Here is a 16618-nt window from a genome sequence, read left to right on the forward strand (position 1 = left end):
ATGAAGACTGTGTAGCTTATTAAAACAAAAACCCCCAAAACCCAAGAACAAGAGAGAAATCACACAAACCCAAAACACATCTATAGAGTTGAGAATCTGTAATCTTGTGCAATAATAGACTGCTAGTGTCAGTTCAGAGTATCTACGTCTTAATAGGGTATAAATAGGAAGGACGGGTTTAATAGTGTGGTGGAGATAGAGTAAGGGAAATGTTATTGTAACTGCATAAAAATATTCCCTTAATTCTTTATCTCAGAAGGACTTTAAATACATGTAGCCGTATCTGAGGCTAAGTGAATTAAACTGTCAGAATTTCTTTGGTGGTTTTCAAGGCAAAGGCAAGGTGAAGGCACCTTTAGTGCACCAATCATTTAGTCTTTTTTTTTTTTCCTGAAGTACAAACATCTAAAACATGGCATCACCTCTTATGAACGGTCAGAAGAGTATCTGCACTACAGTAATACAAAATATATGTAATCTGTACATTACACACACTTAACAGTGCATACTAAATACACACACAGGTTGAATACATGCCACGCAAAGGTTTGTGAATGAACCACTTCCTTTTAGCAGCCTTCTCTTATCAAAGTAGAGTAAAAATTGACCACAGATGCTGTTACTGAAAAACAAATTAAAATATTATAAAAGAAACAATTTTTGAGCCAATGTTAGAATGGTTATGTTCTAACCACTGCACGCACTATCGTGCAGATGCTACACACAAAGCAATATTATGGATGCTGTTCTGAAGAGACGTGAGAATGGCCCAGTAATCAAAATCCTGTAAAGATGTCAGTTTTACTGGACTTAATGAGTTTCCCTCACCAGACCCCTCATCATCGTCAGTCGCGGACTCCTGCATCTCCTCTGTGAAAGCCTGAGATGGGCGGGGGTTATTCTTGTTCTCTGAAACAGTCACTTGTGCTTGTGACCTCTCACCTGAGGTCTCTGTGTGCTGAACTGGCGTCGAGGTAGTTAGGCCCTTGTAAGAAATGTCACCTGTCTCATCTTCCTCATAGTCATTAAGGCAGTACACTTCATCCAGGTCCAGGTCTAGGGTCCTGAAGCCCTTAGTGACAACCCCAGGCCTCGGGTCCAGGATCCCACCCAAGTGAGGCTGAGCCAGCTGCTGCCAGTGGTGCAAAGTGGCAGAACCTTGAAAGGAAACAGAAAGACAACCAAAATCAATTAGTAAGCAATCCAGGAGCTAAAAGACAAAGTCCCACTTCATTTATCCAGAAGACCAAAAGTTTGGGAGCTCCAAACCTTTAATGTTTCTGGGTTCAATGTGTCTAGGGAGACATGCTATAGCACAAAACTGCTTCACCTATGCTTCAGCATTTCCACACCAGTGTGTAATAAACTGATCAAATCAGCACCTATGCAAAGCCAGGTGGTGAGAAGCAGCACACTTGTGCATGTGCACATCCCCTCCCTGTAAATATCCCCATCCTCTTCAATTCACAGGATTAAGCAGGAGTAGAAAGAATTTACATTGTAACAGTTCATCTGAGCACCATCACAGAAAGCTCTAAGAGGAACATACATCACATATTCATTCCCACATTAAGCTCAAACTATGACAAGTGATGAAAACATGCCAGAATTTTCTAACAGTGGCTAACGGGAGGACAGTAGTCACACAGACTGCACAGCAATTCAAGCTTGGTACCATACGTTAGAGAACCCCATCAACTTCAGGCACGTGTAAGCAGATGCACAACTCTGAACTACTCGTCAAGGCTAAATACCTGTTTTGGGCCCTATGCTACAAGAATTCAACTACTACATAACTAAATGCTACTGTACCTGTAGCTTCATCCTTGGCAGAGAAATGTTTTGAAACAGGAGGTGCATTTTACAGAGAAGAGCATTCAAATATTCAAGGTTTAATATAAGACAGTCAGAAATAACAGTGGATCATGAAAAATTCATATATACCCTGAGATGGACCCAGTGAAATCAAGGGAGAATTTATTTTATTCCTCAAGTAGGAATTAAACACTGGGGCCTGCATTTTCCTGTGTGCCCACCAACACTGTGTTGAAAAATGTGACTAAAAATCACACATGTCCTATGACACAAAAAAACCCCATCCTTCTTTTCACCTCTGCCTGCAAATCAGAGCCGTTTTTGCAGTCTTATTCCTGTTTCCTCTCTGCAAAGCAGAAGACCCACTCATTCAACAAGCCGACACACAAATGTCTCACCCATATTCAAAGTCCAAGAATATTCAATTTGTTACATGGGGTATGTAAAAGCTTAAACAACTGTAATAACTAGAGAAGGGGTGGGTCTCATATGCATTTTCAATCTGAGAAAAATCCTATGGAATGAGAAAAATTGCCATTTCACATAATGCACTTGAGGAAGCTTAATGTAAATAGGAAGTGAACAGGGAAAAAAATTTTCTCTAGAATGACTGGAAACAATGGGTGGCATTTTAGTTAAGCCTATCTCACTTTCTAAGATCTGTAACTTTTTAGCTCAGAATAAATGGATCTGCTAGATTATTTTGGTTAATGACCCTATCTATATTTTTTTGCCTTTATTTAAATTAGTCTAGATGGATTAGAAAAAATTTGTACCCTCAAGACTCAAGAAATAGAAACTATTACAACCCCCAAATGGGAGAAGAGACATCCTTATAACTTGTATTTCTTCTGAATTGTCACAAAGGCCAAACTTTTGCTTTTATATAAAAGGAATACCCCAGAATGTGAAGAAGTTATAGATATTGTCAAGCCTTTACCTAGGAGCAGAGGTTTTCTGTCAGTCTACCCCAAGAATCAAAGAACAAAAGTAGCTTTGGCAAATATAACCTTTTTCACCTTCAAGCAAACCAAAACTTATACTTAAACTCAGCAGAATACAAACACTTCATTTTCAATATATATCTCATACTTTTCCATTGAAAATATAGTTACCAAAATATCTGCATTTTGAGCTTTAATATTTCTATTGAAACGACAGAAATCAAAATGGCCTTAGGTCCATCACAAACAAGAGCATATCTAAACCCAATCTTCATCTCCTAAAATGTGTGCAAGGGAGATTAATTTCCTATACAGAAAATGAAGAACAAATGTACAAGGGAATCCAACAATTGTAAATCCCCAGTATAAAGAGACAGCTGCAGAAGTCGAAAGAAGAGGGAAATAAAACACTTCTTTGGCCTACATTCAGTCCCAGGTTCTTAGCCAATGGTTTTGTAAATTACCAGAAACAGCTGGCATGAGGAAATTACTGTGTAACAGTGGCATATGCCACTAAAAGAAGAAGGAATATAAGAACAAAATAAGAATATGAATGGAGTAAATGTTCTTCATCTATTCCTGATATCTCTGCATGATTGCACATAGGCTTGGAGGATCAGAGAAAGCTTAGAAATTCACAGTGTGTTGCTCCCACAATTGCAGTAAAATGGGTGAAGACATAGCCAGCCCAAGTTTTTAGTTTTCCTACAGATAGTGCTGTTTTGTGCTTATGACACAACAAGTCACAGGTGCATAGTTTAAAAAAAAACAAAACAAAACCAAACCAAAAAACCCTACTGGTCTATAACTAAAAGAAGTCACATCAAGCAATTCCTCTATTTGACTAAAATAAAGCATATCTTGATTTTTAAAGGTGCAAAACATACATTTCTTAGTGCTTCTGTCACTTCTTTTTCTGGGGGATTTAAAAGGTTGCTTTAAAGGAGCAGAGTCATTGAGCTATAGTAAATTTATTATAGAACTATTTTTTTTTTCTGTTTTATGACATGAGCACCCAAAACAGTAATAAACCAAAGACACAACTACTTATAGCAGCCTGCATGTACAGCAGACTGTTTTTTCCCAGTACTCTGAAAGCATCCATGAACGTGAAAGAAAACCTAAGGCTCATGAAATATTCAGAAAATAAACCAAGCTGAAATAAAAAACGAAATCATTAAGATATTTAGTTAATAAAAGTTAACAACCAAAACTTATGAAACAGGCAGACACAAACATGCTACAAATAAGATCTAAAACCAAACATGGGAAGTACTTTAAAACATGCAATCATTTCAAGAGAGAAATGACCCAGTGAAAATATTGAACAAAACCAGGGAAAAAAAACAAACCCAGACAGATAGAAAGATGATAAAGACTTTAAGAGTTTATTGGAAGACAAAAGCAGATATAATGGGATGGTGACAGAAATCTATTACAGTGGTAGCAACCAGAAACTGAAACAAAGTGGGATCATCCTTTCTCTCACGTGGTACAAGAACTTTTATGACTATGTAAAAGCAGCCATGAAAACAAACTATTAAAATCTGCTCGACAGTATGGGTTTGTGCGCTGTGGCTCTAGTTTAATTTGAATAAGTAGATACAGTACATCACTTTCTTCAGGGCATAAGAACGCTTGTGTTTGCTTCTGAGTATGTGTCATGCTATATGCTCCTTATAAATGAAATAAATTTGTTCTGAACAGATGAAAAAAAAGGAACTTCTGCAATTAAAATACACACAATGCAATGTAATACAAGAGTTATGTTAAAGGAATAGAGAGAGAGAGAAGCCAAAGCTAAATGATGTTACCTAGTTTATCTGTGAAGTACTACAGGGAAACTTCATTTGGTTTAAAACCTGAAGGAAATGACTCAACTAACTTCCAACTACAACCTGAAAGAACTGAAGAAAGCCAGGCATATTACACTGCATTTGTTTGACAGCTTTTTTTAAACAGTCTATTGAAATTAACTTTGAAATACAGCTCTAGCCCTGACTACCATCAATCTTACCTTTTACTGAGACAACGTATGAAGGAAGTTTGACTTTAAAAAACCCCACCTATTTCACACATGAAACACAAAGCCATAGTGAATCATGTGATCACTCAACCCATTAAGTCCAGAGATAATTTTGAATCACTACAACAGTCTTATTAGACGAACTGGACTAACTGAAGTAGGTAATAGCCTTTCCAGACACTAATTTACAGAACTCTTGCTGTTTAGATTTCATAGACTTATCAAACTTCCTTTTCCAATTATGAAATGGTAACATTTAGGTCGGGTGTAAAGCTGCACTACTGATGTGCACATGTGGCCTGTAATATTTATTTTACTGCTTTGGCTGGGATTGTTTCCTAACACTTTTAAGGCTTGTGGAAGAATATAGTAGTTAGAATATCTCAAACCAACAGCGCGGAGTACTGTCTCTAAAGTAAAAAGAGTATGTATTGCAAAGATTTCCTGCTTTCTGGTGATGGATTAGGGACCACAAAGAGTCACTAATAATAACAGATAAAGGCCGAGGCCCTTTGTTATCACCTTCTAGTGGTTTCACAATCTGAAGCTTTTCTGGCAGGTAGGAGCGACTGCTGATAGACATTCCTGAATATCCAGTGAATTCTGAAAATCTGGAGTGAGTTCCCAGTGACATGATGCTCTCTGTGGGGGTAACGGAACCACTGTGGAGTTCTCCCTTTTCTGCCAGTTCCCGCAACTTCCTTTCCTGCTCTTCCTCAAAGAACTTGCGCTCCGAGAGATAATTCTCCCGCCTGAGGGAGAGCCTACGCAGGGCAGTCTCTAGGTCACTGGAGCCTGGAGTCCCTGGAGTTCCAGGCTTCTTCATCCTGTCTTCATTTCTAAAACATTAAGGAGGACACAGAAAAACAAAAGACAAAAACAAAACAAACAAAAAAAAAAAAAAAAAGGTGGGAGGGGAAAAAAACCCACATTCTTAGAAATCATATGACAGTTTTGAGACACTAACTAATACCTTTACATTACTGTGTCGGGAACAAGTTGCTCCTCATCTGAAGAGCTCAAAGGCAAACACCAGTCTTTTGTTTCTCTTTTGTAGTAAAAATTTTGAGTCCTAGCTCCTGCCTGGAAACTCCTGGTTGCAAACCTGCACTTTTCTTAAGAGCTTCCTCCTACAAAGAGGTGAGCATTGTCTACTTGTTGTGTGTCTCTCACAGTTATGTAAACTCAGGTAAGCAGGCCCCATGTTAAAGGGCCAATGCTGTAAGAACACCACACTGAGTCACAAGAGTCTATTATACTAATATACTCTATTATACTGACAAGCATACATTGTTTTCAAGTATTAAGGTATTTTAATGAAAAGTATATACAGCATATAGTGTGGAGCTGTACAGGGGAAGAGACAAGTAGCTAAAAAAGCAAAGTACTGATTGGTTTCATTCATGTTTTTGTATTAGGTAACCTACAGATGCACTCTTTATTCATTTTTAGGATCAAAACAGTTAACTGTAGCTACATCTGGAATCAGAACTCCCTGGCATTTATGTAACATGGTGAAAATCTAATTATTTTACATGTTGACACATAAAAACAAAGGGTGGTTTTACATCATCTGGGGACATTGCATCTCAGAACAGGTCTGAGTTGCAGACAGATTGATACACAGTACTTTCTAAAAGCTTTCTTTTTTAAATAAACTTGAGTGCCCAAAAACTATAAGCACAAAATAGATTTTGAAGATGTATGCCACTGTGATAACTACACTACATAAGACAAAAGGAGGAAAACAGGAACACTGCCTTTATGTCAGAAACTAAGCAAAAGCAGATTCCAGTACTCTGGTACTGACCCGTTGTCCGAGGACTCTGTCTCTAAGATGATGCTATTGGTCTTGTTGTCAATCATAATGTTAGAGATATCTCCCCCATAGAAACTGGAACGTGGAGTGCTGACACAGCTAGAAATAACCGAGTTCATAGCAGAGGACTGGTTAGAGCCTGGGATGTTCATTGGTGATGGAGTCATGGATCTCTGCTTGACAACTTGATTGACATTTCTCACCGTCTCAAAGACCCGCTTCTGATGGCTGTAAAACACACACACAATTAATAATCACTGAGAAGGAACAGAGAAACAGCTAACAGCTTATTAACAGCCCTTCCTATTCACAGGTCTATCAAACACTTTGGTTTTATATATAGTTTTGTAAAGTAGTATGCATAGGGTCCCATACTAGCTACAGTCTGGCCATTACGTTCAAATGTCAACATCATTCTTCCATCACCTTAGAATAGTTTTGACAGAACATTTGACAATCATATGCATTCACCCTTTAAAATATTAATAAAAAATAAGTGAAATAGCATTTCAGTACATCAGCTAAAAGTGCCATAAAGCCATTATGCAAAATCAAGATTTTAAAAACCAGAACTGACCTCCATTCAACTCTTAACTATGAACTGACTAATCCATTTTAAAAGAGAGTTTGAGTTTACTCTCCTGAGTATCTCCATGCAAGCAAGTCTTGTATCTTTTCTCTCTGAAATCAATTTCCAATCCCCTTAAATAGTACTTTTAAAAGAAGGAAAAAGATGCCAGAAATATAATAAACCAAGACTTGAGAGAGAGGCTGTCAGGGCTAGAAACCTAATATTTGACCCACTTCTACAGTTCATTCTTTATCACCACTGTCTATATACCATAAAAAATATTTTTCACCTGGTTCAAGACTGACATCAGATGATGCTTCAGCAGAAATTTCTTGACAAAATAAAATTACCCTACATCATGCTGCAGTAGTGCCACCACTGCTTTGTTTTACAGGTCAACAATGGCTGAACACAAGGATAGCAGATTCCTTCTATCTGAAAGGTAACCATGCCAGGTTGTAACAGTGACTACATGTCTTAGGCTATTTAATGTCATTTAAATTTCTTTCCTTCTGTCCATGGGTGCTCAACAGTTGCACCCTTTGTCTGGAGGCTCCAGATCTGTAGCTGTATATCTTTTTGAGGCTGAATCTAAGAGTATTTATCAATAAACAGTCCCATGGAGCTTGCAGTTACTATCACTGCACAAATAAATAAAAAATAAAACCAAGATAAGTCACGCAACCAAAAAAAAAAAAAAAAAAGTATCCTCTGGTACAGGCAAAGTAAATAAGAGATTTTAAAGAAGTTAAACTAGCTTTAAGTTAGATTATTCTGGAATGATGAAAGGATTTTATGGGGTTTGAGCATGCTCACAACTTTCTGATCTTACATTTTTATAACCAACATTTCACCCTTTAAGAGCCTCATTTGTAGTTCTTGGCTTAGGCTCAGAAAAGGTAAGTGTATGCATCAGGCATTTTGTAAATGCAATTAGAAGGTTTCTGGCAAGTGCCTACTGTACCTTCCCTGACTATCCTGTTTTGTAAACTCTGTTTCTGTAACAGACCCTGTAAACTGGATTAACTTATTTCGAATTAAACAATCCATGCTTTGTACAAATCTGTGAGATAAACCTATTGGAGTACACATGCAACTGGCATCAGCGAGGCCCTTTCTGCCAAGCTGTATCTATCTATAGCTTTGGGGCTGTCGCAAGCACTTAACTTGTTTCAAACTACTCTCTTGTTTAATTCAACAGAACTTCAGCACAGGTGTAATGGGCATCACACTAAGTACCCAACCATTCCAAATCCCTTACTGCCCTGATGTTCTTCCTTAAAATCCAGATTAGATCAACCTGGTAACTTATGTTATAAAACTCACCAAGAACTTGAACTCCTCCTCTAATCGGTAACTGAAGAAATCTAGCATGGTAACACACAAGAAAACCAACCTTTTCTCATTCTCAGCACTTACCAATGAGGAAAGAAGTTTACAAGACAAGGCAAAGCCAGTATATAGGTGTTTTTTTTAGCAGCTTTAGGAGAAAATAAAAACACCCCAAAAACTAGGCAGTTTGTTTTCCTTTCTCTCTATCATTCACATTCAGCTAGAAATATTTCTTTCTAAATATCTAGCTCAACTGTTCCCTGTTTTTTCCTTTCTCATCAAACAATTAAATTCAGATATAACCAATCAGTTAGGAACCAATTCTTTTCAGTCTTACGCCAAGTCAGGAGAGTCGGGTTCATCCAAATGCAGTTCTTTCCTCATTGACCCTTCTATCTCTGCTGCCAAAGAATCCTGTTAAAAATAAGCACAAAAGAGAAACAAATATCATAACATTAATAGGTTGGCAGCACAGAAAATAATATATTGCTTATACAAAATAATAAATAATAAAGAGTATTTCTAGAAGAAAAAAAGTAAGGTTTAAATATGAAAAAAAAATGGAAAACTAATGTAGCTATTTGAAACACAGACAAAATATGGCTTAGCTTCCTTTTTCTGCAGTATGTACTACATGATGATACATAATATCTGCCAAGGAACCTTAAAAAAGCATTGTAGGCAACAACATGATCCAGCTACCCAGACTGAATTTCACACTCAGTAACACTCACCTTTCATGTATAAAGGTTTGGTCTTTATGTTCTCATTTAAAATATACATAAAACCCACAGTATTATCCACCCATCCACAAAACTGACATGATTCTTGGCATAAAGCACTTTATCCTTTCTCCATGAAGTTAGAGGGAACAGGCCATCAATTTTCCATAGCTGGTCACTAAGTTTTACTGCTGGATGTAGGGTCTAAGTGTCAAACATTAAAAAAACCTAAATGATCTTTTGTTGCATGATTCAACATTTGAAAATCATTTTCACAAAAAGCACAGAAACCTGTATCAGCACAAGCATACTTTTCACAGCTTTCAGCTGTATTTGTGCAAGCACAATTTGTATTATTTTTGCAAGCACAACTCATATCATTAAACATCTGTACTTTAATTTGGCCTGTGTTCAGCCTCAGAAGAGAGCACAAAAAGCAAGCTAAGCTTTTGTTGGCAATTTACTTCTTGTGAGCACAAATAAAATGTGCTCTTCTTCTGCAGTAAGACAAGACAAGGCAGGTCAGGTTTTGCTGCTTGATTACATTAATGTATTTCAGAAGAAGCCACTGATACCATTGCCTTCAGAAGTAATCTAACTATTCTAGAGATACACAGGCAAGCAGAGCAAGTCACTGCACACATTCTTATCCACTCTTTTTTCCTCAGTTCACTGAGGGTACTGCATATTCCCTGAGCTTTAAATTTCATAATTGCAGGAAATCAGGTAAAAAAAGTTGGTAACATAAGTGAAACCACCATAACTTGTTGCCATTATACAGATTAGCAGCTAACATTCCTTTAATGAACCACTGAATTTTCAGTCACCATACAACAAGAAGTTATGTTTCTAACCCTGATCAAAGGTTTAGACTGAAGAACTAAAATGTATATCATAAATTAATTACTAGAAAGATGTCATGTCTGGAAACCATTGTTATGTTATTAGGAATTTATATCTCCAAGAATATTGAAGATAAACAGGAAAATTCTAATGAACATCAGCCACCACAGTTCAGGAGATGCCTAACAAAGATGTATAGAACTGTGTAAGGACCTGTTAATGCTACCCAGGTCTCGCAGCATGAGGACAGACAGCTGCAGGTTGTATATAACACTGCAGCAGGGCTGCACAGCACCACTGTTTCAGAACCAGGTATGCAAAACTGATCACTCAGGTATCCTTTAAGACTATGCAAATACACATTTCACCCATGCTTATGTCAAACCTAGCATCCTATCCCTGAAGCTGTAAGTCAGATGCAAACACACTTCTTTGCTTGATGGGTGCAGGTTTTTCCTTAAGTCTTCTTACCATAGGGAAGAGACCAAGGGAGTGGTACCGACGCGATATAGCATTTGGCATTGTCTTGTTCCTAAGGTTTTTCAGCTCTTCCTGAGCCTCATGAAGCATTTCCATGCACTCTGCATACTTGTCTTCCAGCTCTCGCAACTGTAACATAGAGAAAACAGTCCAAGACCTTATGGGGTGCACTATTACCACAAAAATTCTGCCAATTCTTTTAATACTGGTAAGCAATAATGGTGGAGGGAAGAATATCCCACGTTAAAGGAATCCATCTCCAACAACTGAGTATCACTGGAGGATCATTAATAACATGGATTAGTGATGGGAAGGCAGGCAGGGAGGGTAACAATGCAGAAGGAACTGTTTGCTCCATTTTCTTCCTTTCCTTCCATGTGAAGCCATTGTCAAGGAGAAGATACAGAGCTAAAAAAGTATCTTTAGTCTGATCAGGTTTAGTGCTTAATCACTGCCATGATGACCATAGTGCAAACACCATGGTCTGAGGACAAGACATTCCACAATGGTCCAAAGGACTTAGGAATTTTAAAGCCAGGACTTTCATGCATACATACATATACATATATAGCTTTCAACAGCCTAAGACCATGTCTTGTTTTTAGCTTTCTCAGGAAAGACATCTTCTGTAATCACTCTGTCTGCAGATGTTTGTGTAACCTCACAGCTTTTGGGTTCATCAGCTACTTCAACTAAGTTTGGCAAAGGGACAAAAGTCTGAAACACCACATTCTTACAACTTTCATAAAAATCAGCTATTTGGTTTAGAAAAAGAGATCTGGTTCATTTTCTTTCCCAGGAAAGCAATGGTGATGCATGAACCCAGTCTTTGGTGAGCACCACAGTTACAGAAGGTCCACCCACTGGAAAAGCTTCTCTGGCCACTCTCACCTTCATCACCAAGTAGTGCAAGTACAAGACAAATCCTAAAGGGATAAAGCTCTATTCATTCCAACTTGTCCATTTCTTTTCATGCAAATGTAGCACCCATAAGACAACCAGAATAGTGGACTGCCTTATGTTTATACACTGAACAAACAGAGCATCAATGAGTTCTTCCATGCTATCTCACTAGTCAAAATAGGCTGAAATTACCAGCCTAGAGAAGTCAGCTTCTAAAGGCATTCCTGTACAGCCCGTAAGTCTCTGTGTTTCAAAATGTGTGTCATTTGAAGGAGCAGAGAATAGGAAAGAAAAGGCTTTGAACTCTACTAGGAACATAAATGTTCCTTCATTGCATATACACAGGCAAAACTATTTACTATTTCTGATCCAACTCAGACTAAGCCTCTCATGGCAATGTGAACAGTCATTGCTTAGCTACTAAATTATTGTATTACTAAGTAATGTACTCACCTCCGCTGTGAGCTGTCTCTGGGCATCTTTAGCTGCTCCCAGATGCTGGACAAGTTCCTCATTTTCAACTGCACACTAAAATAGGCCAAATATATTAGAAAGACTGTGATGTTTTGTTCTGTGATATTTGTATCATATACTACAGGTAAGTAGGACCATTGTAACTTTTCTCACTTCTCCTCTGCAGCAATATTAATCTACACATTAGTTTAAAAACGTTTAAAATGTTAACACAAGAACACACAAGCATTAGAATGCACCTTGCTAAAAGAACCTCCAAACAAGTATGTGCCCACTGAAATACTTGCACTGACACTCATGTCTCACCGACATAGCTCAGAGCAGAGTTTTGTATCTAGTATTTTAAATAATTTTAACTATTGCATTTGAGAAACTATATATGCATGTCTTAATAAATTGATACTTTCTAGTCAAGTATGCCAGATATTAAACACCAAACAAGGTCATCCACACAAGAAAGGTGGAATATTTCCTTTAGGCTCTAGTACAGAAAGAATTTTAATCTGTCCTCCAGTTACATTAGTAGCAAATAACAACAGTAGTCTCTCAATTGGATTGCTTACAGCTTTTGCCTTTTTCTGCAGGTCAACTATCTGAGAGAGAAGATGAGTGATTTCTTCTTGCTGTCGGGCAGCATCTTCAGTTTTCTTTGCTAGCTCTTCGGAGATATTGGCAATCTGGATGTTTGCATCCCCTTTAAGATAAGTAATTACAATTAACATCACAAACCCAAAATTGGGAAAGTAAGCATAAAGATGCTCTTTTGGAACATCACTTGCTTCAGCAGAATTCTACCCCCAGTTCACACAAAGGTATTTTTGCAAAACAGTAGGACACAAAACCAGAAAGGCATGAAGTGCTCATGCTGCAAAAGAGACTGAATACTTTCAATGCAAATCTGTTTTTAAATGAAAAAGATTTAGCCAACATTTTCTGCTATGAAATTTCAGGCAGAATTTTTCTCCTCATAACCATTTATAAAAGGAAAATAATTACCACAGGAAAACATGACTGACTGATCTGTTTTAGTTTTTTTTTTTTAACTGACCTATCTCAAAAAAGTATAAAGAAGTAGGGACATACTTAGCTCTTTTACACAGTCATTGACAAGTTGTTGTTCTTTCTCTTCATAAGTAATTGTTTCAGTCTTCAGCTGACAAGCCTGTTCAAGAAATCCACATCAAATATGCTACATTAGCACATTTGTTCTTTGCCAGTCTATTGTTGCACTTCCATCTGCTTCAGAAAAACAAGCTATTCTAATCACTCCTTCAGGAAGACAGTGAGAAGCTACAGTTTTTGTCTGCCCTCCCACATGTTCTGGAAAAATAGGCCAGGTGAACATTCAGCAGAGACATTATTGTATGGAGAAACTTGCATCACTATCACCATATCCCCACTAGATGTCAGGACATACAAAACACTAGCATGCAGAACCTGAACTGGTCACTGAATAAAACTAGGTATCATCAAAAACTAAATAAATGCTTTGTTTAAATAACTGAATTAAACATTCAAGTATTTAAAAAACACACCATTTGATCCTATTTGAAAAGTTCTGGCACTTGTAACCATATATGCCATAAAAAACCTTAATGCAACCTCTTGGTTGCATTTTCCACTCTGACTCTGGGAGTGCCAAGAGCAGCAAGGCTGCAGCCAGCTGGTTCTGTCTGGCACCACCTCGGTGGTCTGTAATCTATTCCCAAAGCTGGGGCATGCACAGACACCCACAGACTGCCTCTGTAGAGAACTGCACGGCTCACAGGTTTCAGCTTTGGCTTCATCCTGTGCCTTGCTGGCACAGACTGCATCTCCCTGGATGGGAAAGCAGTACTGCATGGGGTTTCCTACCAGCTCCTGATGCAGTGGCTCTCTCAGTTCTAACATTCATTAATCTCAGACCATCTATTGCTCATCTCCCTTGTGCACCTTCTCAGCTAGGAACACAGCAGTCTCCATTACCGGGTGTCTTGTGCAAAGGTGCAGCACTACCTATTTACAATGGGCCATGCATTTGAAGTGGAAAATGGTAGTAAGATTAGTAAGATTCTGTTTTCGTGTATTCACTCTTAGACCAAAAGTATCATTCCTGCTAAACTCTGCTACATGTTTGCAAAGTGGTAAAACATACACCCATGGTTTAAAGGTTGGATTAAAAATATAAAATTATTCACTTCATATTCAACTGTTAAACTTTTAAAAACTGTGTCATCTGTGAAACAAATAAAGTATTTTAAGAAATAAAGAACACATTCAATTTAAAATATTGAAACACAAAATGAAGAAATGTAATGCAAATTTAGGCTAGACATTTGCATTTTGACAAACACTGAATTGGTATCAGAGACCGTGCTAGCCTACAAACTTGAGATCTGCTGCTCAAGTCACACATATCTGCCAGGTCAGCCATTTACAACCTGCTTGAAAGTGCAATCCTGGAGTCCAAAATCTGCCCATACTCCTGCACATTCTTACTGCACAAACATTGCTTTGCCTATAACTTCATTCGGGAAGAATTTCTTCACAGAAAGGGTGATAGGACATTTGAATGGGCTGGAGTCACCATCTCAGGAGGTGTTCAGGAAAGAACTGGACATGGCACTCAGGGGTCTGGTCTAGTTGATAAGGTATTGATTGGTCAAAGGTTGGCCTCCATGACCTTAGAGCTCTTTTCCAAGCTAAACAATTCTGTGATTCTATGTGCCTTCCACACTTCAGTCTTTCCTTAATTTAAAAGGATAAAGGATGGTGATTAAACAATCACAGAGAGATCTGTTATATGTAGAATTATACTCTTAGTTAGAATTTCAGCTTTTAATACAAGCTTCTCAATACCCGTGTTCTGGCATTTAGATGAACAACTATATTAAGCAAAACAAAGGGAGCAATTTCACCTCAGATCTAAGCACAACATTTTCCTCTTCAAGGTCCTTGAGTTTCTTTTGAAGAGAGTCCAAATGAAAGTAGTTCTGGACGGAGGAAGAAGATTCATTCCTCTTCAGCCTTGTAGGAAAAAGCAACAATTTTAAATAATTTTTACATACACTGTGGCCAATCTTACAGAAGCACAGACTGAATACAGGTCTCAAAAACAAACAGAGCCACATGAAATACAGCTTATTCATGCCAGAACTTTTGGGCAGCAATAAATTTGCAGTGAATTTCAAAAGAGGACATTTAAATTTTTTATTTATTATTCTGCACATTTCCTATGGAAAAGTTGTTCAGCTAAGGTTATGAGAAAAGTAAAGGGAGCAATTCAATAGCTCCTGATTAATGCTGCACATGCTTCATCAGAATGCAGCAATAACTCTGCAAGGGCAGACAGCCCCTCAGGACCTGCAATGCTGTTCAGACAGCTAACTGCCTGGAACCCACACTGTAAGCCATACTTTATTTCTTTCCCTTGGCTTGGATTTTTTCCATAGTGCCTTCAGAGGTCCTTCAAGCACAAAAGTCACTCATGTAGCATGTCCTAGCACATTCAAATGTGTGTACTGGGCTGCTGTCAGTGCCACCCACAGCTGCCCCACCACAACAGTGACCCAGTTCCTCTGGAGTTGCAGCGTCGTGTCAGCAGCCTCCCTATGTACTCTCCCCTCCTGGCTCCTGTAGGCACCTGGATAGCCAGCTGGCTCATGCAAGTCCTTCCAGCTGGAGTCTTGCATCAAGTTCTAAGTCCCATTTATAGTTCCAGCCAATACAGGGGCAATTTTACCACTTTTCAAAGTTATTAAATCATCCAACAGATAATGGTCAACGCTGCAGATCGACTGACTTACGGGGTGGAACAGACGGACTCTGGTTCGCTTTCTTCAGCAGCACTGGTATAGAACTGGAGCAGTTCATCTTTCATGGACAGCTCATGCCGCAACTGAGAAACCTACACAAAGAAAGAGCTCTTAGACCAGTAAGCAGATTTTCCAGGCACATTTTTAAGCAAACCCACCACAAATTAGCTCATTATTCACCCTCCAGGCATCATCTTGGATTAAATCAAGAGTCCAAGACTGAAACAGACCAGAACCATTTCTTTTATTTCTTAGAAAGAAGGGAAAGTGTACCTTTTAAAGTAGCCACTAAACATTTTGGTTTTTTTACAACTCCAAATATGCAATTATTCACTACTGTTAGACATATTTCTTTTTTTCCCTTCTTTAAGATAAGCAATCTTGACTCACTGTTGCATTAGTCTAGATCCACACGCACCATAATGGATACATTGCAATGACACAGCAAGAAATTAATGTAGCACAATCAAGCCAAACATTGCATTTATCCATTTTGTGTGATGACTGTCATCTTCTGGCATTGATGCTGACCTTGCAGGCCTTAGATGCTGACATTTCCTCCTCTCCAAGAGGCTTTACATAAAATTACTGAAATGCTTGTATAGTAAGGTTACAATTGTGACTCAAGTGCCTGTTGAGCTGCAGAACACCACCACACAGTGGGAGGCTGCCGTTCTGAGGCTGTTCCAGCAGTGAAGGCTGCAGTCAGTTTCTGGGTTTTTTGGCTCTGGTAAAGTAGTTTGTGGGATTCTCATGCTTAGTACACACTTACACCAAAAATGAACGAAACATCAAAAGTGAGTGATTAAGATTCCTTATAATTGTGAGCTCCACAAATGTAATCTTTGTTACTTTATATTGCTTTTCTCCAAGAAAATGGTTAAAAGCTCAATCA

The 16618-nt window shown here is 38.2% G+C and overlaps 1 protein-coding gene across 8 annotated transcripts in view; it reads right to left on the reverse strand.

Moving 5' to 3' along the window:
• The window catches only part of TRAK1 (trafficking kinesin protein 1), a 115616-nt gene that overhangs the window by 14761 nt on the left and 84237 nt on the right, over positions 1-16618 (reverse strand). For 5 of the 8 annotated variants that reach the window (XM_085569634.1, XM_085569608.1, XM_085569632.1 and 2 more), the window contains 10 exons: positions 15715-15815; positions 14827-14935; positions 13013-13091; positions 12493-12623; positions 11909-11983; positions 10544-10681; positions 8845-8921; positions 6596-6832; positions 5308-5624; positions 829-1158 (listed from right to left, as the gene is read on the reverse strand). In XM_085569634.1, the coding sequence (XP_085425760.1) occupies positions 829-1158; positions 5308-5624; positions 6596-6832; positions 8845-8921; positions 10544-10681; positions 11909-11983; positions 12493-12623; positions 13013-13091; positions 14827-14935; positions 15715-15815 (1594 nt within the window). The remainder of the gene's footprint in view (positions 1-828; positions 1159-5307; positions 5625-6595; positions 6833-8844; positions 8922-10543; positions 10682-11908; positions 11984-12492; positions 12624-13012; positions 13092-14826; positions 14936-15714; positions 15816-16618) is intronic. The other 3 variants (XM_085569613.1, XM_031503901.3, XM_085569629.1) reach the window with 1 other exon arrangement.

This window comes from Lonchura striata, chromosome 2 (assembly GCF_050655825.1).
Source record: "Lonchura striata isolate lonStrDom1 chromosome 2, ASM5065582v1, whole genome shotgun sequence".
Lineage (NCBI taxonomy): Eukaryota > Metazoa > Chordata > Aves > Passeriformes > Estrildidae > Lonchura > Lonchura striata.